The 24,900-nt window shown below is 33.4% G+C and overlaps 1 protein-coding gene across 2 annotated transcripts in view; it reads right to left on the bottom strand.

Annotated features, from left to right (window-relative positions):
- LOC133517111 (uncharacterized) overlaps positions 1-24,900 on the bottom strand; it is a 154,723-nt gene that overhangs the window by 80,199 nt on the left and 49,624 nt on the right. For both annotated transcript variants that reach the window (XM_061850271.1, XM_061850272.1), the window contains exon 2: positions 9,486-9,711. In XM_061850271.1, coding sequence (XP_061706255.1) covers positions 9,486-9,564 — 79 coding nt within the window. In that variant the 5' untranslated portion in view covers positions 9,565-9,711. The remainder of the gene's footprint in view (positions 1-9,485; positions 9,712-24,900) is intronic.

Genomic DNA, 24,900 nt, shown 5'->3' with positions numbered 1-24,900 from the left:
AGCATCTTACAAACGTAAAGCTCCATAGAGCATAAAACAAAACAATACTCTTCTGGAATCTGGCTTCCAGAGGAAAGAGTGTACGTACGTACGTAACGTAGCTATTTACTTTTTACCAGCGACAGATCGGATACGATTGAGTTAGGGGTAGAATTTGGGTGATTGGGCAAAACGATTAGCTCATTTTTTGGGTTCCGTACCCAAAGGGAAAAAGGGGACCCTATTACTAAGACTCCGCTGTCCGTCTGTCCGTGGACGCCGTCCGTCTGTCACCAGACTGTATCTCATGAACGGTGATAGTTAGACAGTTGAAATTTTCACAGATGATGTATTTCTGTTGCCGCTATAACAACAAATACTAAAAAACAGAATAAAATAAATATTTACGGGGCCTTGGCCGTTTTTATTTTCTAAAATGTATGAGTTGAATTTTAGTTAATTTCGCTGTATGAATAATAAACTTATGTATAACTTCTCTGCTATGCATCAGTTTATTATTCATAAAATATCATGTTATAAAATTGGTGAAAGATTCAAATTTTTCATCAAATATTAATAAAGTGCTATTAATATTTGGTGAAAAATTAGAATCTTTCACCAATTTCATAACATGATATTTTCTTAAGAAATCCGGATTGCTGTTATATAGTGTAGGAAATGAAGCAAGTTGTTGTATGGAGACCCATGCATTAATTTCTCAGTCGATCAAATTTTGCTTGGTTATTGTATAGTATGAGTCGAAACTAACATATAAATATCCAAAAAAAAAAACACTTCTAAGTTAGGTATTTATACGTAAAAATATAAATCTGTTTATATTTTTAACCGAGTAATTCCTCTGTCCAAAATTATTTTACCAAATAAGTTATTTGTATCAGTATGTAATACTAGAAAAAAAATCTAAAAATTTTGTCAAACATGTGATTTTTTTTTAATGATAATTCCTTTTTTTGACGCTCATTTTCATCGGAAAATTGCTCTGTCATTTTTTTCTTCTTATATGATCTTAGAATATAATTTGGCGTAGTGGGTAAGAATATCCAAAAAAAATACATACCCAAATTTATGTATTTTACAACTATTAAAAACTGAGAGTGGAAAATTTCTCAGCCTGTATTCTTTTTAAATATATACTAAGTAGTCACGTATACACTTAAATTGAAAATATCCAAAAGAAATATCATCCAGAACACCGAAATTTTTGAAGCGAAGATAAATCCATCCCGCGGTTACGCAATAATGTACCGTCTTCCTTTAGCAGTTAAGTGCAGATTAGTGTCCTTGTGCTACTAGTACGACCCGACCGCGTGACCCGCAGTCCACACTTAAGAAGGGAGTTGTCGTTGTCACTGATGTGTGAGTCTTTACACTACATTTAGTGATTTTTGCGTTTTCTTTGTACCGAATAATATATACTTACGCAGTTTTATATAACATTGATTAGAATAATATCACGCTAAAGACGTTAATAACAACCGACGTCAAAAACAACTAGGTTCTAGAATTTTTGCCACGTAATAAAGATTACCTACTTATTGTATGCTTATCGTTAATAAATTGCGATATCTTAAAACTTAACCGTCGAGATCTTTAAAACTACTGAACCAGTTTTGACGAAACTTGTACTCATCATTATCGTCAGCCTGTTGCAGTCCACTGCTGGACATAGGCCTCCCCCAGATGCGCCACACAGCACGTTTTCCCGTTTTCTGCATCCAGTCCCTGCCAGCTACCTTCTTTAGACGCCCACATAGACTGACTGATATAAATATTATGCAACTCTAACAATATTACATATAGCCCACCAAATGAAGACCACAAACAACCCACTGGCGGAAATAATTCGTGTATAAGCAAAATTTGGTACTATTGTAGTTGAAGGTGCCTTACACAACATACTGAAAGTACTGATGGATGGTGGTGGCGCTAACGGGTGGGGGGGGGGGGGGTTTAAAGATCCCCTTTTTCAGTTTTTCTTAAATATCTCGTAAACGGTGGCCCATAGCAAAAAATGTTCTTTAACGTAAATAATATATATAAAATTGCCTAATCGAAAGATTCAGTGCACTTTTTCGCTAGGATCAACATTTAAAAAATATTAAAGCGGGAAAGTTAATTAAAATCAATTTTATGGTCCATTTTACTATATTTTCGTGAATAACCCGTAAATAGCAAAAACCTTGTTAAACGTAAATAATTTACACATTTTTTTTACAAAAAAGATTCAGTAAACTTTTTGAAAGAATCAATATTTAAAAAGATATTAAAGGGGGAAAGTCAATTAAAATCAATTCTAAGGTTCCTTTTCTTTCGTTTTTCGTAAATAATTTGTAAAGTATGATCCATAGCAAAAAATCTCTCATACATAAATATTAACCATATCTTTTTTTACAAGAAAGATATATAAAACTTTTCGCTAGGATCAACATTTAAAAAGATACTAAAGCGGGAATATTAATACTAATCAATTTTAAAGCCACTTCTTCACAGTCACTTCTTAGTTTTTTGTAAATAACTCTTAAACGGCAGCTCATAACAAAACAGGTTCTTATACATAAATAATTAACATAATATTTCCTACAAAAAACATACAGAACACTTTTCTCCAGGATCAATATTTAAAACAATATTAAAGGGGGAAAGTAAATCACAAACAATTTACAAGTCCCTAATTTTTTTTTTTCGTAAATAACTCGTAAACAGTGGCCCAATGCAAAAAGTTCTTTATGCAGTAATGATAGAAATGTAATTTTGTACAACAAAAGTTCCGTAAATTTTTTCGCTAGGATCAATATTTACTTAATGAGATATTAAAATTCATTATAATCAGTTTCCAGGTCCTTTTTAGGGTTCCGTACCCAAAGGGTAAGACTCCGCTGTCCGTCCGTCCGTCTGTCACCAGGCTGTATCTCATGAACCGTGATATACAGTTGAAATTTTCACAGATGACGTATTTCTGCTGCCGCTATAACAACAAATACTAAAAAGTACGGAACCCTCGGTGGGCGAGTCCGACTCGCACTTGTTGGGTTTTTTTTAGTCAGAGGGGCAAAGTTACTTACAATGAATCCTCAGGTCTCTTTTTTAGTTTTTCGTAAATAATTTGTAAAGTATTATGACCTATAGCAAAAAAAAAATATATAAACAATTATAATAAAAAATTCTACAAAAGACATGCGGAACATTTTTCCCTAAGATCAATATTTATTAAGGTTATAAAGAGAGAAACACAAATAATGTGCAGAATTGATTAAAATTAACTTTCGCGGTTTAATATCTCAATAATATTGATCCTAAAGAAAAAGAATAGAAATCTTTTTTCTAGATAATTTTATGTAAAACATAAATAATGTTTGAACGTGTTTTGCTACGGGCTACCGTTTACGAGTTACTTACGAAAACTAAAAAGGGTTTTTAAAATTGATTATTATTAACATTCCCGCTTCAGTATCTTTTTAAATATTCATCCTAGCGAAAAGTGTGCTACATATTTCTTATAGAAAATTTTATGTTACTTATTTATGTATGAGACATTTTTTTGCTATGGGTCATACTTTAGAAATTATTTACGAAAACTAAAGAAAAGGAACCTTAGAATTGGTTTTATTAACTTTCCCTCTTTAATATCTTTTTAAATATTGATCCTTTCACAAAGGGTACTGAATCTTTTTTGTAGAAAGTTTTGTGTAGATCATTTATATTTTACAGCGTTTTTTGCTAATTGCCACCGTTTACGAAAATATAGAAAAATGGACCATAAAATTGATTTTAATTAACGTTCCCGCTTTAATATATTTTTAAATATTGATCCTAGTGAAAAAGTGGACTGAATTTTTCTTGTACGAAATTTTATTTAGATGATTTGCGTGAAAGAACATTTTTTGATATGGGCCACCGTTTACGAGTTATTTAAGATAAACTAAAAAAGGGCCATTTAAAGCTAGCAGCCGCGTCGATGCAATTGACTCACGTGCCCTCCAAGCGATATCATTGTCGCTGGTTACGTTTAGAATTATAGTTTGGCATGCTATGACAGAAATATTTATAGTATTTCTGTTGCCGCTATAACAACAAATACTAAAAAGTACGGAACTCTTGGTGGGCGAGTCCGACTCGCACTTGTCCGGTTTTTTAGTCAAAGAGGAGCAAAGTTACTTACAATGAATCCTCAGGTCTCTTTTTTTAGTTTTTCGTAAATAATTTGTAAAGTATGACCTATAGCAAAAAATATATATGTGTATATAAACAATTATAATTTTTTTTACAAAAGACATGCGGAACACTTTTCCCTAAGATCAATATTTATTAAGCTTTTAAAGCGAGAAACACAAATAATGTGCAGAATTGATTAAAATTAACTTTCGCCGTTTAATATCTCAATAATATTGATCCTAAAGAAAAAGTTTAAAAAATCTTTTTTCCAGAAAATTTTATGTTAAGTATTTATGTTTAACATTCTTATTGCACTGGAGCACCGTTTAAGAGTTATTTACGAACAACTAAAAAAAGTACCTATGAATTGATTTACCCCCTATAATATCTTCTTAAATATTGATCCTAGAGAAAAGTGATCGAATTATTTTTTGTAGGAAATATTATGTGCATTCTTTATGTGTAAGAACGTGTTTTACTACGGGCTACCGTTTACGAGTTACTTACGAAAACTAAAAAGGGTTTTTAAAATTGATTATTATTAACATTCCCGCTTTAGTATCTTTTTAAATATTCATCCTAGCGAAAAGTGTGCTAGATATTTCTTATAGAAAATTTTATGTTACTTATTTATGTATAAGACTTTTTTTTGCTATGGGTCATACTTTACAAATTATTTACGAAAACTAAAGAAAATGAACCTTAGAATTGGTTTTATTAACTTTCCCTTTTTAATATCTTTTTAAATATTGATCCTTTCATAAAGTGTACTGAATCTATTTGTAGAAGGTTTGTGTAGATTATTTACATTTTACAGCGTTTTTTGCTAATTGCCACCGTTTACGAAAATATAGAGAAATGGACCAGAAAATTGATTTTAATTAATGTTCACGCTTTAATATCTTTTTAAATATTGATCCTAGTAAAAAGTGTACTGAATTTTTCTTGTAGGAAATGTTATATAGATGATTTGCGTGATAGATCATTTTTTGATATGGGCCACCGTTCACGAGTTATTTAAGATAAACTAAAAAAGGGACATTTAAACCCTCCCTCCCCCGTACACAATAGCGCCACCCCCATCTATCAGTACTTTCAGTATGTTATGTAAGGTACCTTTATCTACAACTATGCCAAAATTCGCTTATACACGAATTATTTCCCCGTTTTTTCCTTCGTTTGGTACGACTCGAATTGAATAAATTGAATTTAAGAATATAAATATTTAAATTAGACACATCGCATAACCTACCTACTTCATTTGTAGGTACGATAGAGACTATACTTACGGTAGGTACTACACAGACAGGCAGGCATACGGCAGGTCAAAAAAGAAACAAGTAGAAATATTTTTTAAAACAGTAACCTATGCACCTAGGCGATACGCGAATGAATAGAGAAGTAGCAAGCTGCCACCGCCGGGCAGGCGCGGCGCGCGCGCTGGCGGCGGCCGGTACCGCTCCCGCACCCCGCTTGTACACCCCGCTCCCTACACACTGCTCCCGATATGTTAAGTTTTTAATACGCTCGTTATTTTTTTGGATGTTTTTATAGTTGGATGGAAATAAAACTGTGATCTTAATTCAATAAATAAAATGGATAGAGAAATTTTTCACAGCGAGTAAAAAGGCAATTTCTGAAAATAGTATAGTTACATGGTTTTTTTTTAGATTTTCATTTTGTAGCTATAAAACGGCAATAAAATGGCATTCCAGTGAAAAAATTAGACGGAGTAATTTTCCGGTCCAAGACACGTCCAAAAATTATATTTTATTAATATTGGTATTTCTGCTGGGATATTTTTTTGGATATTTCATATATTGTTGTAATACGTTACATGAATATGTCTGGTGAAGAAAGTTTGAACGGAGCATTTTTCCGTAAAAAGATATTAACGATTTAATACTTTAGGTATTTACTTAAATCCTATTATTATTATTCTTTGGAAATTAAGACAATACTTTTTATTTATTGATACTTTATCATACTCGTACTGTAAAGTTTTTTCTGGCAGAGGAGTTACTGCGGGGTCCACTACCTTTATTTCCTACACTAATAAACATGAAATGCTGCCAGCGTCTTAGGTTTTATGCCGCAGGGGCCATTTTAAGATTTATTTTAGTTTTAGTTTACTTATAGTTTTTATTATTAATTCTAATCATTGTATTTAATAATAAATTTGAAAGATAATATGAAATCTAATAATATCTATATATTTATGGAAGCATAATAATTATACTCTTACCTAACAATTTCTCTTGACTGTACATATATGTTTAATGTTCATCCAATTCAAATGTGATTCAATAAGTTGAGTTAAAAAAAATAAAGAATCAAATTGCAATTTAATATAGTTCTTGTTGAGTTGACATATACAAACTAGATAATGAAAAATATACAACGCGTTGCATAGTGGTCCATCGCACAATCAAACACGCCGCTAAATTGGATTACCTAACGATTGTTTGTGAATAAGAACTATCATAAAATTGCATTGAAATTAAAACGAATAAAATCATACAAATATTGTAGTTGCTACCTCTCCCTTGTTCTAGCGGTTACATATCAGTATACCTAAAATCGATTTAGGTAAGTGGAATGTTGAATCACCTGAGGTCGTTTTACCTACTTTTTAGGGTTCCGTAGGCAAATGGCAAAAAACGGAACCCTTATAGATTCGTCATGTCCGTCTGTCTGTCCGATTATGTCACAGCCACTTTTTTCCGAAACTATAAGAGCTATACTGTTCAAACTTGGTAAGTAGATGTATTCTATGAATTGCATTAAGATGTTTACACAAAAATAGAAAAAAAAACAATAAATTTTAATACGTCATAAATAGTACGGAACCCTTCATGGGCGAGTCCGACTCGCACTTGGCCGCTTTTTATTTGGTTCTGTATTCTACGCTTAATTCAAGTACATGTCCCATTTCTACGCTGAAATCAACTAGAACTGAAACTCAAAAAATCTTTTTTCATCAAACCCATACGTGTGGGATATCTATGGATAGGTCTTTAAAAATGATATTTAGGTTTCTAATATCATTTTTTTCTGAACTGAATAGTTTGCGCGAGAGACACTTCCAAAGTGAAAAAATGTGTGGACCCCCCTGTAACTTCTAAAATAACAGAATGAAAAATCTAAAAAAAATATATGATATACATTACCATGCAAACTTCCACCGAAAATTGGTTTGAACCAGATCTAGTAAGTAGTTTTTTTAATACCTCATAAATGGTAAGGAACCCTTCATGGGCGAGTCCGACTCGCACTTGGCCGCTTTTTATATACCTTATGATCAATTAACCTAAGCTCATAACACCTAATGAACGGAATACCTAATGCACATCGCACCTATAAATGTTTTACCTACCCTCAGAATACCTCTGGTCGTTTACCTAAAGTTGATACACCTATTTAATGCACGAATTATCTAATTCAAAAATACCTAGAATTGATACACATAATGACCTGATTACCTAAACTTGATTGTTTAATGCACAAAACACCTAAACACCTAATATACTTAATGGCCAGTTTACCTATCCCCGATACAGTCGATACATCTAATGAACGAAATACCTTAAGTTGACCGAAATATTCCCGAAAAGTAGTGGTTTTTTTTTTCAAATATTTCTTATAAAAGCGATGGTTTCCGTTTCAGCTGGGAAAAATTGTTCTTATCTTCATGAAAAGGTTAGGTTAAAACTGCGACTGCGACGCCTTATACTTATAATCGAGCTGTTGACAGAAAAGTATATTGGGTTAGATTAGAACTGTAACTTAAAGTTTTGACTTCAGTTTTGACTGAGCTTCTAAACCATCACCGGTAAATTTGATTTTAGTTAATATGGTGATTGATTATTAGAGTTTGATATACTAATGCAAAACTATTTTTTGTTTTACTAGCGATTCAAACATTTTAGTATGCAGTTCTAGCCTAAACTAATCTTCTGGTTGAAGAAATATTCATAGGTATCAATTGATAGCATGAAATTAATATCTGAATAAACCTCCTGAACTCGTCGATGACCTGGTTGGTGGTAGGTACTGAAGAACCTACAAAACTACAATCTTTGGGCGATTTGATATTTAACAATTTTGAGATTGTAGAGATTACAGGAACGTGAATAAAAATAATAATAATGATAGCTAGAATATCAAATGTTAAATATTAAACCCTCGACATGCCGGAATAAACTTAAATGATTCAACTTCTTCTTTTTGTGTTAACATCCAGAATCAAATTTTAACCTATTGATAAAATAAACTTTATTCAGTAACTTAACAATATCCAGGATGGCGTAGCTCTTTGCTATAATTAAGTATGATATGGGAAAGTTGGGGTGATACCGGATAGTTAAGGAAAATGGATTATGCTGAATTGTTTAAAACTGTTACATTACAAAAATAATAATATCAAATGAAGCAAGTCATTGACTATCATTTGGCAAAATAATTACTCAGAAGTAAATCAACAATGACTGCAATTTAACAAAGCCGATAAGATAAGAAAAATACGTTTTTACGTAATTCAGTGTTGCATATAGCATCGTTGTAACACGGGCAATACATTTAACTCAACCAAACAACTGAAAACCTGTGACATATTAATGTAATTTCGAACATCGATCGTCCGAGATAGTACTTACTTACGCTTAGTAACAAATGTATAAACTCGTACTAAACACCAATCAATATGTAAACAGGCCCTAACTAAGGCAATTGTACACGTTCGTAAGGGCTTTATCAGATAAAAATATATGGTTGATTATCTCCGAAATGGAATTAATTGGAATACATTGGTTTTTGAGAAAGTTTAAATTTAAGCTCAAGAATGCTCCCTTGAAAATAACGCTAATAAAATACGGTGTATAGATGTTTTGTGAGATAAACTTATACCTACCTGAATAAACTGTAAAGTGGAATATCGAATATAAAATAAATATTGCCTGATAAAAAAATACAGAAACTGGAGCAACTTAAGTAAGTACTTTACAATATTATTCTTATATTGTAAATACATATTATGACACCTACCTAGAGCGCTTTCATGCGTATTATTACTAATTTCAGGCATGTCTGTCGTATTGTCATTAAAATCATTAGTGTGGAAAAACAGCTTAGCTTAGTTGATTTAATTAACTCCAGGAAATCTATTGTCATTCGAAAGCACAAATACTAATATGTAAATCTGGTTTGTCCGGACAGCAGCTTTGGGTACGAAAATAAAATATCAAGATATTATTTTACCAAAACTTTTCGATATGATAAAAAATTTCGGGGATCGAATTAATTTAGCAGGAAAATAATACATCATATTGACTTACCATATTCAGGGCATATGATGCAGAACGCCACAGCCAGGAAAAAGCCAATCACCTCGCCGGCAAAACCTTGGAAGGCCATTTTTTTCCTTTTGCTTAACTCACGCTAGCTCGAACCGACATTTTTACTTTTTTTTGACCAATTTCAGTGAACACTCGTTCTGTCCATTGTTTTGGGTACTATCGATTATTTGTCGTCATCTTTCTTTGAGGAGCTATGCGGTCACATCTGAAATAAAAAGAAACAAATTGGTTAGGTTTCTACTTAATTCGCTAAATACTACTTACTAACATGTTGAAATGTTTATCCCACCAAAAACATTTTCATGTAAAATGTTGCCTAGACGAAACCATAAGGCTCGCACTGTGGAAAAGTTATTAGATCTCTTGTGGAGCCAAGCTTCTAACTCTACAAACTCTACTACTCGGCTTGGCAGTTTCTTATATTTGATTAGTAGATAACTTACAAAGCAAAAAATACCAAAAAATCCTGTTGAAGTGATTACCTTACCAGACCCCTAATAATAATGAAAGCACAGTCTATAAAACAATACAGTCTTTCGACGAAGCAGTCTAGACGGGGCAAATAGTGCGGGGTGCGAGGGTTGAAGGGCGGGTCGCGCGCACCCGAACTGCATACATCGAATTTGTTAGTAGCCCGCGAGGTAACAAAGTAGAAGTCTTACAGATAAATTAAATTACAGTCATTTTAACAGCATTCTGTAAGTCTTCCTTTTCCTTATACTTGGTAATGACAAAAAGACTATTTAAAATAGTTTTGAATATTTTATGTGTGACAAAAATAACGATATTTTTTTATTAAGGTTTAAAAAGCATTTTTAAATTGACATATTCATGCGTGCGTCTTTTATTTGAAGTTACCAAAGTATATCAAGTAAATAGCTGTGTTGTTTAAATGTTGTATAAATATGGCTACAACAAAACGCACTCATCACAACCGAAAGGAAATTAATTTGTGATGGAAGCAATAATTGCAGTAATTTTATATTTATAAACAAATAAAAAGTCCCTATGAATTATTTAGTTACCATAGAATAATAAAAAAATTATAAAGAGCCTACTGGTCTAAGATACTTTATAAAGAATATCTTGTCTGATCTGTTATTTATGTGTGATAAGAAATAAATAATAGATAATATTCACATTGACACATTGCAAATAGGTTGCCTAGTTAAATTTCGTACGGACAGTTTTTTTCTTTTTTTTATTAAAAAGTTGGTCCAGTCCATGATTGCCTAGATTAACCGATTTCGTCTTAAATTTAGGCAACCATGGACTAGACTAACTTTTTAATAGGGCTACCGATTACAGTTAAATTGCAAGCTTTCATTTTATATGCATAATATACGATTAAATAACGAAAGAAAAGTTTTTTTTTGTACGCAATTTATTAGGCAATCTATTTGAAATGTGTATATTAACTATCATTTATTTTTTATCATAAATAGACAACAGATGAGGGTGAGATATTCCTTAAAACGTATCTCCAACTATACAATACGCTTAGCAAAAAATTAGAAACAAAAAAATATATGATTTTACAAATACCTACCCAACGTTAACTTGAACATTATAACCATATCAAACAGCTTTTCGTGTACATGTGCCTAATATTTTGCTTATTATTATTATTTCATTATTTAGTTTTTGTGAATTTCCTATTTCTGGCTCAGCCCCTGAAATACCTACTTCATTGTCTTCATTTAAACACAAAGTATGTATTTCCCCACATGTAACCAGTTTAGCTACATTTTAGCTATAAAAGCGGCATAATTATTTGTTTGAGTACGTTACTGGAAGTGACCTGAAAGGGACGACACGTATTGTGGGACGACGTCCGACACAGAAGTATTGTGCAAAGGCTTTCGACACAGAAATTGTATTGTGAGCGGACGTTTTATGCCCGCCGCGGGTGTTGCTTCTGTTTGTCGTGTACCCGTCTCTATTCTTTAGCGTGTCACCTACTTAACTGAAGCGGTTGTGCACCTTTTGCTTGCTGTTATAATATTTATTTCTACTTCACTGTGTGGCGAATTAAGATTCACAAAGGGTATCTGGGGGCACGGTAGAGGCGGCAAGCGAAGCACAATGACACTACCCACCTTTCTCGAAGCGCTTCGTCGTTTTATTGAGCCCTCATAAGTTGGGTTTAGATTAACCCATACAAACAAAATTCTAGGGATATGATGACAATAGTAGAAGTTAAATATAAAAAGTTTCCATTGCATAGATCTTATATTAAGATTTTATTGACATCTAAAAAACCCCGATTTCGTCACTGACTCATTCTGTAGTAGTTTCTGAAGTCCTAGAAAGCTGAAATTTGGTATGTTAGCTAGTTTACAATCAACAAATAAGACCTAAAATTTGGAACTTTTACCCCCCAACCCCTTAAACTAGGGGATGAAAATTTGTTTGAGGGTTCCGCAAATTTTTAAAGCTAGATGTCTGAATATTGATGTATGGACTCCTTGTTATAAATAATTAAATACATATTTCAGGATTTATAGTAAATCACCCCCCACTTTTTAAATTAGGGGTGGAAGATTGTCATAAATTCATAAGCAACTTACAAAAAGAAGTGAAATTATACCACCAAAAACATTTTCATTTAAAATGTTGCCAATAGGAAACCATGAGGCTTGTACTGTCAGTATTATCAGATCTCATGAAGAGCCAAGCTTCTAACTCTACAAGCCCTAACGTCACAAACTCTACACGTTAGTCAAAATATGTGGCTTAGCCGTTTCGCTACCATCACATAGGCGTAAGTTGAAAAATGTATTCACTGTTCAATACTTTTATGTTTTACAATAGTACTTGTAGTAACTATTAACATTAGGTACATTTTACTAAAATCAACGCAAAGGAAAAGCTAGCTTTTAGAAATGACGGGAATATTTTGTTACTTAAGATCCCAGAATGTCATTTTATGAGCTTCGGTTTAAATAAGTCACATTTACCGTTCGGCTAGACCACCTGACCAATAGTCTGACCACCAACCTAATCAAGTTTATTAACTCAACACATGTTTTCAATATTTTTAAAGAAAAAAACATTCGATCGCAAATAACAATTCCTTAATTGTTACTCGTTTTCCGTTTATTATCGGCGGTGGAACAGTATCTTTAACAGTCAGGATTACGAGTTAATTTATTTATATATTTTATTTACCACCTCATATTGTCCCACCACTGGAATACCTCCCTTTTATTCTTAAACGTATCACTATCGTGTGAAGCCTCTGAGAAGTCTTTGTCGCAGACGCCAAGCTCATCCCGCCAATTACTAGAACTTCTACCGTGACGCCTTACAATTTGTGCGACCCCATAAGGTTGACTCCGTAATGTCCGTATGTGATGTCCAGTCCTATTTTAGATTGCTTGCAGATTCAAATACGACTATGTAGTATCTCAATGAAACGACGAAATTAAAATTAAACATTCTGTGTTCAAATACATAACCCCGTAATAAAAGCGCAGGCTTCTAAGTTACCAATTTGGCTAATCTTAACGAAGTAGAAAAATAATGTAAGACAAAGAAATAAAGAACTGGAGCTTGTGATTACTCAAAGGAGGAACAAAATCCTATCATTATTTTTCCTTGCAATCTTTTCTTCAATTTGCCCTGAAAGTTAATACAGGAAAATAAGATTTTGTTTTTGACTCGGGGGCCTGGCTGACCTAAGCTATATAGATTTAGTTTATTATAGTTCAATACGATTTATCGAAAACATTTAACTCATTTTTTTATTTTTCATCAATTTCAATTTTCTTTAAATAGTCGACAACACGATTGTTAATCTAAACTCAATTCGGTTGCTTTGTTTTATTACCTATTATTTCCTACGGCCACTTTCAGTGTCAATCGTCATAATATTAGCTCTATGGCATGTCTATGGCACATATCATAATATTACATTATCACCGGTCTTGGTAAAATAACCCGAAATTTGCTATACTATTTAAAAAATGCAAATATTAAAGTCGTATGGCATATTTTAATTCTTGGTCGCATTACAAATTTACAAATAAATATCAAAGGTCTTGACCCAATGGGCTGCGTTTTCGCTTAGCTTAAGTAACTCCAGAGGATCTCCCTTGTACTTTCTTTTTGGACACTCATGGACAATGTGGTAAATGAACTGTACGGGTGCTCCACAGTCGCACTTCGGTGTATCTCGTCACCCACACTTAAACATAAATTCTCCGGATCGCCCGCTTTTAGTGCGAAGTCTATTTAGTTGGCACCATTGCCGTCTCGGAGCCGAAAAGCCCTGCGGTTTGCTGGTAGGATCGTAGCTGGCATGGGATGCCCTGGGCAAGTTAGCAATCCAGTCCTCCCTCCATTTATCCTTGATGTTAAAACTGCTTTCTTTAAGTTCCTGTGCCGTATTGGCCGGTGGACGTCGGGATTTTAAGCGTAGCCTAGGCGGACAGAAAAAATCAGAAAAGACGGGTAGCTTTGGATTTGAGGCAATTTTGTTTGCTTCCTTTAGCAGGGCTTGTTGTCTCCTGAGATGAGGCGGGGCAATGTGGCTCAGAGCCGGCAGCCATTGTGTCGGAGTGGACTGTATGGTACCGGTTATGCACCGCATGGTTTTTCGGAGCTGGACATCGACCTTCTCCACATGTGCACTATTGAGCCATACGGGTGCGCAATATTCACCAGCGGAATAAACTAGGCTGAGTCCCGTCGTACGAAGCACGTCAGCGCTGGCTCCCCAAGTAGTTCCAGTCAGCTTGTGCAGAATATTATTACGGGTTCCTAGTTTTTTGCTCAACTTACAGAGATGGGAACAGTATGTAAGAGAGCGGTCTAAGGTTACGCCGAGATATTTTGGCTGTGGATTGTACACAAGGGTTTTACCGTCAAAGTTTACTGAGGGGGTGTATGAGGCCAGTCTGTTATTTAGGTGGAATGTGGAAATCTCTGTCTTGCTAGCATTTGGTACCAATCTCCACCTTTTAAAGTACAAGTTAAGCAATTGCAAATCTGTGGTGAGTTGCGTTTCAGACGATTCAAAAGTGCTGTGCTGGTGGGTTAAAGCAATGTCATCAGCATAGACAAATTTTCTGGACGCTGTTTCTGGGAGGTCATGGGTGTACAGATTAAACAGCAGTGGCGCCAGTGTGGATCCCTGTGGTAGGCCGTTGTGTAGTTTTCTAGGACGACTCTGCTTATCTCCTAGATGGTCGACAAATTCCCTATTACATAACATACGGATTATTAGGCTGGTGATTCTTCGACAGGGGACAGCTATCATTAATTTGTAGTGTAGGCCATGCCGCCATACCGTGTCGTAAGCTGCAGATAAGTCCACGAAGACAGCTACTGTTTTTATTAATTAATTTAATTAGTAGCAGTAACGATTTTGAAAAATACTATAAATCCTGTAGGTATAAAAGTTGAAAGTGAATTGTATCGTACCTTATAATGGTAGAGTGAGACAAAGATAAGTTGGCAGCGATTTTGGCAGCCCAGACGGTGCAAGTGTTGTTTTAAACGTCAAATATCTATGAAATTATGACGTTTACTTAACACTTGCACAGGCTGGGCTATCAAAATCACTGCCAACTTATCATGGTTTGACTCTAGTTCTTTCAAATTGTATTTGTAAAATTTCAACTTTGAGTAACCTAAGGATCTTTGCTTAAATGACTATATCAGTTGAAAACTTACTACATTTTTCAATTTGAGTTCAATACTATGCCCAAATGTCATTCACACTTTTATAAGACGTGAAAGAAATTTCGACAAATGACAGAATCGATCATTTTATTTCTAGTTCAGTCGTCTATTGTCACAGATACAAAATCTAGAACACCCCACATCCTAAATGCGAAGCGTATATTTCTCATTTGTGCCATATAAACAGACCATAAAATAAAGTTTTGTATCTGGACATAAAATATTTTACGGTGCGTCTGTAAACAGTTCCAACTACGCGTTGTATCACCGGAGAATTTACTGTTTGGTGACATCCTTTTAGGTGAACATAGATATTTTGGTGCACTCTGTGTAAACTACGTGTCTGAAGCATTTCAAAATATTTTTAAATAAAAAGTTATTATTACAAATTACTATTACGTATACTAAGTACCATCAGCCGTCAAAGCGCATGGCGACTTTATAAATGAATTCATTTATAATTTCTCCATGCAATTTTACAGCTTATTGCACAACAGATATTAAGTAAACCGTCGAAATTGGCGGGTTAATAGTTATTGCCATCACCCTTATAAAGTGTACGAATACTGTCCAAAGCAGCCATCTCAAAAGCTTGGAAGTCTTGTTAACTGGACAACCGTGAACCTATTAACTGCTGGGACTCCATAAGATTAAACCTGTCACGTCTAGCCACGAAACTGGTGAAGATTTAAGACGACGACCGCCAAGTTACAAAACTCATTTGCATTATAACACGGTAAGTTGAGCTGATGTAAAAACTTTACGATCCCGCCGCACTAAGTGAATTTATGGCGGCAATATCTTTGCCTTAAATGCAGTTATTGTTGTAGATTTTTCTCGGTAATTGTCTGCAGTTACGGCATTGACCGTTCCTCAGTGCAGTTTTGATGCGAAATTGTTTTTCGTCGGAATGTGCACTGTTTAGTTCGAAGAATGTTTGTACCTACATGTCTGTTGTTTACAGACCAAATATCTCGGAGTCCTGTATAAAAGTTTAAAGTGAATGGTATCGTAATGTGGACTTATTAAAAACCTTTATATTTATTGTAAACCATGCCGACTATTAAATTTAATTGTAAATATTTTATAACAAGGGTTAGATACGGCAACGGTGTAAATATTATATAATTATAGGCGAAAAGTGTGTACACATATATCTTTTAAGTATATTGTGCACAGATGTTCCAAAGTTTCAGTGTACTTTTTGACCTGGCAACAAAATCATCCATACTTACCAACAAACCAAATTTTAGAAGAGTGACATAGACAAATATAATATCCTATATGTAAAAACTAGTCATAAAAATCAATTTCAGGATTTTCTATACAACATAGAACTTGGCACCCATATAGATCTCAATTCTTTTGTCGGCGAATAAACAACGACACATATTTTTAATATTTGATCATGGCCATCATTTCACAGTTATGTTTTTCTTGGGATATCATTACTTTTTGTACAGAAATGACTAGGTATACTTTTAATCATGAAAGTAGTTTAGTAGTTGCCCATCAGCTTAAAACGCGCGGTCAATAGTCAAAAAATATCAGTTTTCAGATTGTTTTCCTTTGTATAAGCCTAATAGTCTACCTTGGTGCCAAATATCAAGTTTATAGACCATCTGGAAGTGGGTTTGGTTTTTGATCCATAAAACATAATTAATGTAACGATTATCAAAATATGATTTTTTTCCAATCTGGCCTAGTGGGTAGTGACCCTTCCTATAAAGCCGATGGTCCTGGATTCGAATCCCGATACGGGCATTTATTTGTGTGATGAGCACAGATATTTGTTCCTGAGTCATGGGTGTTTTCCATGAATTTAAGTATTTGTATATTACATACATCGTTGTCTGAGTACCCACAACACATACCTTCTTGAGCTTACCGTGGGACTTAGTCAATCTGTGTAAGAGAGTTTTATAATATATTACTTATTTTATTGATGCCAAATTTCAAGTTTCTAATTCATCTGGAAGTTTGTTTGTTTGTTTAAACTTTATTGCACAAATTTTCAAAATGAGTACAAATGGCGGACTTAATGCCTTGAGGCATTCTCTACCAGTCAACCATTGGGCTAAACAGAAATAGTTTAGTGCAGGACAGGATTGTAAAGAGTTGATATGGAAATAGACACAAGTCGAGACTACTATGATACTATACTTACACAAATATACCTACATGTATACATATTCAATATAATCAATATATATAAATAAACATACATACATATATATATATATATATATATAATAATTGGGTTAGATTTTCAATCTATAAGTCAGGTAGTCACAAAAAATCCGGTTTTTAAACGTTAATTTATCAATAACTGTTTGAGCTACGTTTTTGAAATGTTGTATGCTAGACAAGCTAAGAAGTTTAAATAAACGCATCAAATTTCATGTGTGTAGATTAAATAAGTTTTAAGTTGTGATAGGGTCAAAATAGCTCGATACGGTTCGTGTAATCGCTCGAACTTGGCTAGACACGCAACCGCGTGTCTAGATAGTAGTTTACATATTCGCTCAATAATAGCATTAAAATACGTGTGCGTTTAAGAAACGAGCTGAAGACAAGTGTCATAAAAACATGCCTAATTATGTATAGTTACATACACTACTTTATCTACACACATACAGTATGTTTGACAAGAATGTGACCAGGTTATATTTATGTATATATTTTAAGAATGTGGCACAGAAAAAAGTACTGGCTGAATAGAACGTTCTTTTGCTTACAATTCTTCGTAAAAAATAATAAAAAACTTTTGACACGGCTGCCCTAAGCAGAAAACAAGTATCTCCCAAATTATCAAAAACTGATTCAGGCGCATCTTTCAATGAAGAAAAAATTGTGAAATAATGTGTGTTTTTCAAAATATTGAGGTTTTTAGAGGTAATATCCAAGTATCTTTTTTTGGTTCTGTATTCTACGCTTAATTCAAGTATATGTCCCATTTCTACGCTGAAATCAAGTAACTAAAAAGAGATACTTGTAATTCATATAGATGACTGAGATACATGCTTTTACCGTAGATGTCAGCAACTAAAAAATAATTAATTACAACAGTTAAACGAGTATCTCTTAACATAATCTGTAATACCTCTATAGGTAGAAACTAGTCGCATAGTGATAACGCAGATTTTTTATTATATAATAGGAAACAAGTGTGTTTACATTAAGAAGCAGGCATTCATTAAGCAGGTATTTATTCAAATCGTGAGTGAGAGTGAGTTTTGTTGTGAATAATTATTGTTGAAACTATTAATTATACTAAAATTGTCGACAACAATGTATAAAAGACGCAGGAATGCATCCGATATACAGAAACGGGCAAAACTAATATTATCTACGTATTTGGAGAAAGATTACGGAGAAAGGTACGGGTTATTAGCAGTGATCGGTTATTTGGATTCTCCCTCGCGGGATATCAAGTAGAAAAGTTAATATAGATACGACAGTTTCCCGCGATACTGAACAAACCGTACAAAAATAAAACAATTTAAATTATCTCTAAGGAATTTTTTACTCTTACATGGCAACCAGTTGAGACAAAAACTTCTATTCTTTTCCTAATCTCAACATTTTATTTAAAGCAAAATATATTAAAACCTCCAGAAAGTATTAGCTTATATAACTGTCATGATGGAAAAAATACTTCAAAATCTTGACATTGACATTTCATTATTTTCTCTGGATTTCAGTTCTAATTATTTTTGGTGAGCAATAAAACCATTTGACATTGTGGACATTGTTTTTCTCAAACTGCCTCTCAGTTGAAAGAAGTGTAATTCACTTTTTGATAACGAATGCATTGATTCAAACAATTAACCCGTAGTAACGATATATTAGCTGATAGACACGCGTACTTACTCGCCGAACTTTTATCCAAACGGTACAAAATGTGCCGCTTTGGGGGCAGCAAATGAGCTGTGAGTGTAAACACTTGTGCTCATTTGTTCGATTTAGACAAAAGAACGGTGAGTGAGTACTCGTCTATCTGCTACTTAGATGTTTTAAAGTGTAATAAAATAAACACATTGTATTTTTTTGCCTTTTCTAACAACATAAAGCCCGGATTCCCGGGGCATATCCATACTAACATAATGATTGAGGTCGTTCACCCCATGTCGAATCCAAAAAACCGATCACTGGTTATTAGTGAGTTTTAAATACTATTTAAAAACTATTAAAATGTTAAAATAATAATGATACAGTTGAACTATAACTACAAATTAGTTTATTACAATTACAAAACGAGTACCTCCTAACACAATATGCGATTTAGGTTAGAAATTAGTTACATAGTTATACAGTAGTAACCTTATTTAAAGGCATACATAGAAAACAAGTTTGCTTAATAATTAATATTCGTGTACAAGGCTAACACGTAATGTTAAAACAACCAAATTTATCTGTATTGTCTACAGTACTGAAAACAGAATACGAAAACGCATTGGATATACGCCATATAAGAATGACCAATATGTAGTTTTTCAGCTGTCAAAGGCAATTACAAACAGCAAAGAAAAAGAAAGTCATTTAAATATTAGTTCCACTTATGCTGCATCTGTACCAAAGATTTTAAACAAATTAAAAACAAACAACAACTCACTCGATTCAACTGACCAGAAGGGAAATAATCCAGAAATAACGCCATAACTTAAATTTTTATAATCACACATATTCATGCCAACTGTTTTAATATTTTCAAAGAATTTGATTCGTCAAAGCAAAAGGTCTCAGGATGAAATCCCGGTATGAGCAATTATCTGTGTGTACATCACGAATATTTGTTCCTGAGTTGTGGATGTTTTCTATGCACCTAATACTCATAGCACAAGCTTTGCCTAATTTGAAACCTGGACGACAAGTGTCAGATTGTCCTCACATATTGATTTTTATGGACTTACGAGCTCTCACCACGCACCAGCCTCATTCTTATCAAACACGTCTGTCAAATGGGACTGTAAAAAAAGTTAAGTTTGAAAGCAGGTTCCTGCACGAGGACTTAAAACGGGTTTACTGAAGGAATAAGACATCAAGTCACACAATGATCTCTAGAAATTAAAAAATCGATTTTTTTAAATAGATATGTGTCAGAAGGTCAGAGGATGGTAGTAAAAGATACGGATTTTTTATATATTAAAAATACTATAATTTTTTTAAGTAAATTTTGTCTAACAGGGAATTTTCTGCCGTCAAACCGGTAAGAAATAAAAATATGTTTTACGGTAGGTTATAATATTAGCTTTCATTGGATACCATATTCTTCAGGGTGGCATGAAAATTAGAAAGTTATTGACAGTTATTTAAGAAGATAAAGTGCGTGCTATTTCAAAACTAAACACGAGATACTTGAATTTGCTAAAAATGCTTCTGAGATTTTTGGGCAGTAATCTACACAGAAAACTATTTTTGCTTGTACAAAGTTTACTTTACAAAAATATCAAAAAATGAACTCTGTATAAGCTAAATTGTATCAGCCTTAGTATAATGACATAAATAGATGTTAGGTATATTTTAGACAATAAACCTAACAAAACAAGGCAAGACAAGTGCAAGGTGGGGATTTGGGGATGCTTCTCGAAGCAGGGTTTCGGCCATTTGTACTTCTTCATCGGTACACTGGACGCCCATAAAATGGTCAAAATTGATGAAAGAGCATTGTCGCCTTTTCTGCTATCAATTGCCTAAAAACTTGTCCCTTTTCAAATTTAAATCAATTTCTGAGATTTTTTTTTCAAGTAACTTTTGAGAAAATTTATGAGAAAGTAACACTTATTCTCGTATTTAATACAATTCACTTACAATGTAATAACATAACATTTAATTCTTTGTTTTTCCTTAATTTCAACTGTTTTACAGTAGGTAACTCTGTTACCATTGTACCCCAAAGATCTATTAGCGTAATTAATAAAATGCAGTAATATTTATTTAAAATACTTGGACTCCAAAAGTTTCTTGTTGTTTACGACTAACTGTAACTACACACCATATGTTTTTTTTTTCTTATAAAACATACTTATAGTTTAACATTATTTTGCAGTTGTTGGGACATCCCATGTTTTTTAAATATCGGCATAAGCGATGAAAAACTATTATAGAAAACATTCTAAACATTCTGAATGAATATGAAAGAAAGTAATGTAATGTTATATTTTATTAACTAATTTGTGTAGGTTGTCTGGAAGAGATTAGCGATAGGACCGCCCGTTGTCTACCATAGTCTTAGTTGTCTTAATTTGTATGTCATGTTTTTTTTTTTCATATTGGTAAGCAATAAAAAATATTTTACTATATTGCTTATTGTAGTGATTGCTCCATTAGTTGATTGATCCAAATTCGATTAATTGAATAAAACGTTTACCAAAGGCGAATTAATTTTAAATAAATTGCAACTTAAGTAAAGATACAAAACAAAGCGACATAATGACACCGCACATCCAAAAACATGGAACGCATGATATCAAATGTTCACGCATACAAAATTCAATTAAAGCATAATCGCTCGACGGAGACGAGCTCCAAAGGCTCAGTATAACGACGTAATAATGGAAGTCGTCTTGTTCCGTACATTATAATATGTAGCTTCTTAATAAAGAGTCAGGTTGGAGATTTACATGTCTACGTTTGATTATTGTTAAAGCCTGTATGGAGTTAATTATATTTACATAATTATTCATTTGAGATAGTACATAAAACAACCAATAACTACTATTAACCTTGACGATTATTGTGCTTACAAGGAAGGGTACCCAACTGTCCGACTCCGATTTGATTCATTTTGATATATGTTGTAGAGTAGTCTAAAATAACGGACATGTATTTTTTTAGCTGCCCAAACTTAACCTATTGGGAGAAATTGTCCTCCAAAGTACTAGAAAGTTACTAAATCTTCTAACTTCCTAAAAAAACACCCGTCTTTATGTGTAACTATAGTGATAAGATATTATAAAACTTCGAATGTCGATTTTTTCCTAAAAAAATCGACATTCGACATTTACGTATTTTTATATGCATTTAATATTACCACCCTTGTAGTACAATAATTGTATTCTCTAAAATAAAGAAACATCTGAAATGAAAGTCGCTTAACTGATACTGACCTAAGAATAATCCCGGAAGAAAGCTTGAAGCGACATCTCAAAATTCAACTAACCAAACTAGTCGACTGACCTATTCCTGTAATATTAATTTGAGCAGGAGGCGTTAAAATTTAAAAAAAGATATATGTATGTAAATATTTCTTTTTATTCGATTTGAAAGACCTTTCTTATGCCAATAAATAAATAATACCTATATTGTTCAATGTGATATAAACCCGTAAAAACCCGTTTTTAGTAGAAACGCATTTTCTAGATGAAAATAGTTTTCCGCGTCGCCTCAGTGAAAATGCATTTTCACTAGTTAAGACTAATTATTTGTCCGTAATACCTCGCTTAAAACTAGTTTTATCTGGGTGTTTTTAGTCTAAACTAATTTTGGGAAGTGCCTTGGCGAAAACTAGTTAAGACTAATTACTTAAAAATATTTCAATGAAAACTACTTTTAACCGCATTACTGCCGCAATTATGACGTTCAATCCGTCACACATTTTATTAAGAGGATACGGGAGCTATATCCGTCTCGCTAACGGAAGCGGCTCCTAAAAGTAGTGCGATGAGTAACACCAGGTTAGGCGAAAAATCCTGCGTAAAAATCTCGAAAAACAATGTTTCATAGGTACTCGACTGTTTGCTCCTCCAATACTTAACCAAATGTAACGAAATTTTGAGATCGGACTGTTTTGCTTTATATGCTAATTGATGTCAGTTTTGAATTTACTAAAGTAAAATAGCCCGTTTTTGCTATTTTTTTTTGAAATACACTTGCGCATTAAGAAATAAAAATATCAATAAAAGCAAAACAGTCCGACATAGATATTAATACTAAGAATCTATGTAATACAGCTGCAGTAGCCATCCGATTTACAATTAAAAAACCGGCCAAGAGCATGTCGGGCCACGCTCAGTGTAGGGTTCCGTAGTTACTCTTCCGTCACAATAAGCTAAATGGAGCTTAAAGTATAGTAAATTGTTAACCGAGGGATGAAACGGTACCCGAGTTAAACAAATAGGCAAATTTTCATAATCAGTAATTAAAGTAAGTCTTTTTACTATAAAGGGAAAACTTTTTGCGATAACTCAAAAACAGCTAAATTGATCATGTCCGCTATAGTTTTCATTTAATGTCTTTCTTAAGCTCTACTTCCACGATTTTTTTCATATTTTTTGGACCTATGGTTCAAAAGTTAGAGGGGGGGGACACATTTCTTTTTTCTTTCGGAGCGATTATCTCCGAATATATTCACTTTATCAAAAAATGTTTATTAAAGACCCCTATTAGTTTTGAAAGACCTTTCCAACGATACCCCACACTCTAGGGTTGAAGCGAAAAAAAAAAAATCACCCCCACTTTACGTGTAGGGGAGGTACCCTAAAAAAATTAAATTTTTAGATTATATTGTACGACTTTGTCTGCTTTATTGATTTATATATCCATGCCAAATTTCAGCTTTCTAGCACTAACGACCACGGAGCAAAGCCTCGGACAGACAGACAGACAGACAGACAGACGGACATGGCGAAACTATAAGGGTTCCTAGTTGACTACGGAACCCTAAAAACGTTACGTAAAATTAACGTTGAGTTTGTTTATTCGGCATTTATTATGAGACCTATACGAAAGAAAGTAAGGACGGAAACGCTTAAATATTATATCAATAAGGACCCGAAAATGTAGGCAAGTACATCTAATGTCTCTAGCGCCATTATGAAAGTCATGGATGGTTACGTATTCCTAGCCCTGACAAACACTGCTGTGCACTCAAGCACAACAAACGCTGGTATTAAGGGAAATTGTTATAAGGAGAGAGGGTCGCTAAGCTTCATTAAATTAATTGCTATATTATATTTTGAATACCCTTTCTGGCGTCAGGTGAAGTCATAATTAAGTGCAGTACTTCATTCTAATCGTAATATTATAATTTTCTGTGGTTTTGTTTTATTTCTTTCGAATTATTATATAATTACCTATACATATTAGCATCTTACTGAAGAAATGTATCGGGGTGCAAACATGAAATTTATTATATGTTTATTTGGAGACGCAAAAGTTAGGAAAGGGAAGGAAAAAGAATGGACAATCTGTTTCTACTTAAAAAAAGTACCTGTATTTCATGTTCACAACCGGATGGAATCATACATTGAAATATATTTATTTATTTATTTGATGTTTATTGTACAAAAGAAAAAATCTTACAGTACAAAAGGCGTACTTAATTCCACGAGGCATTCTTTACCAGTCAACCTTAAAGCTAAGCAGAGAGATTGTGAGCGGTGCTATAATTACAAATCAAACAAAAAATATATAATTAATAACAATAATATACAATTTTTGAAATTTAGCAGATAAAGCTTAAAACCTAGACCTATGTGCTGTTCAATTATGTAGAATTGCCCATTTTTAATCATAAAACTATTATGGGATGTAAAAATCGACATGTGGCAACTACCCTTTACCACTAACGTAAACGTCAAGTGTCAATTCGTGGTACGGCTACTTTAGCGTTCGGTATACAGCCTACTTCATATTAGGGCACTACATATGAGCAAGATGGGTCAAGACAACAACTAAAAATAAATTCATTTTTATAATGCATCAC

The sequence above is a fragment of the Cydia pomonella genome, chromosome 4 (assembly GCF_033807575.1).
Source record: "Cydia pomonella isolate Wapato2018A chromosome 4, ilCydPomo1, whole genome shotgun sequence".
NCBI classification, from domain to species: Eukaryota; Metazoa; Arthropoda; class Insecta; order Lepidoptera; family Tortricidae; genus Cydia; species Cydia pomonella.
Note: the sequence above shows the minus strand (reverse complement) of the source record. Positions and strands in the feature narration are given on the sequence as shown.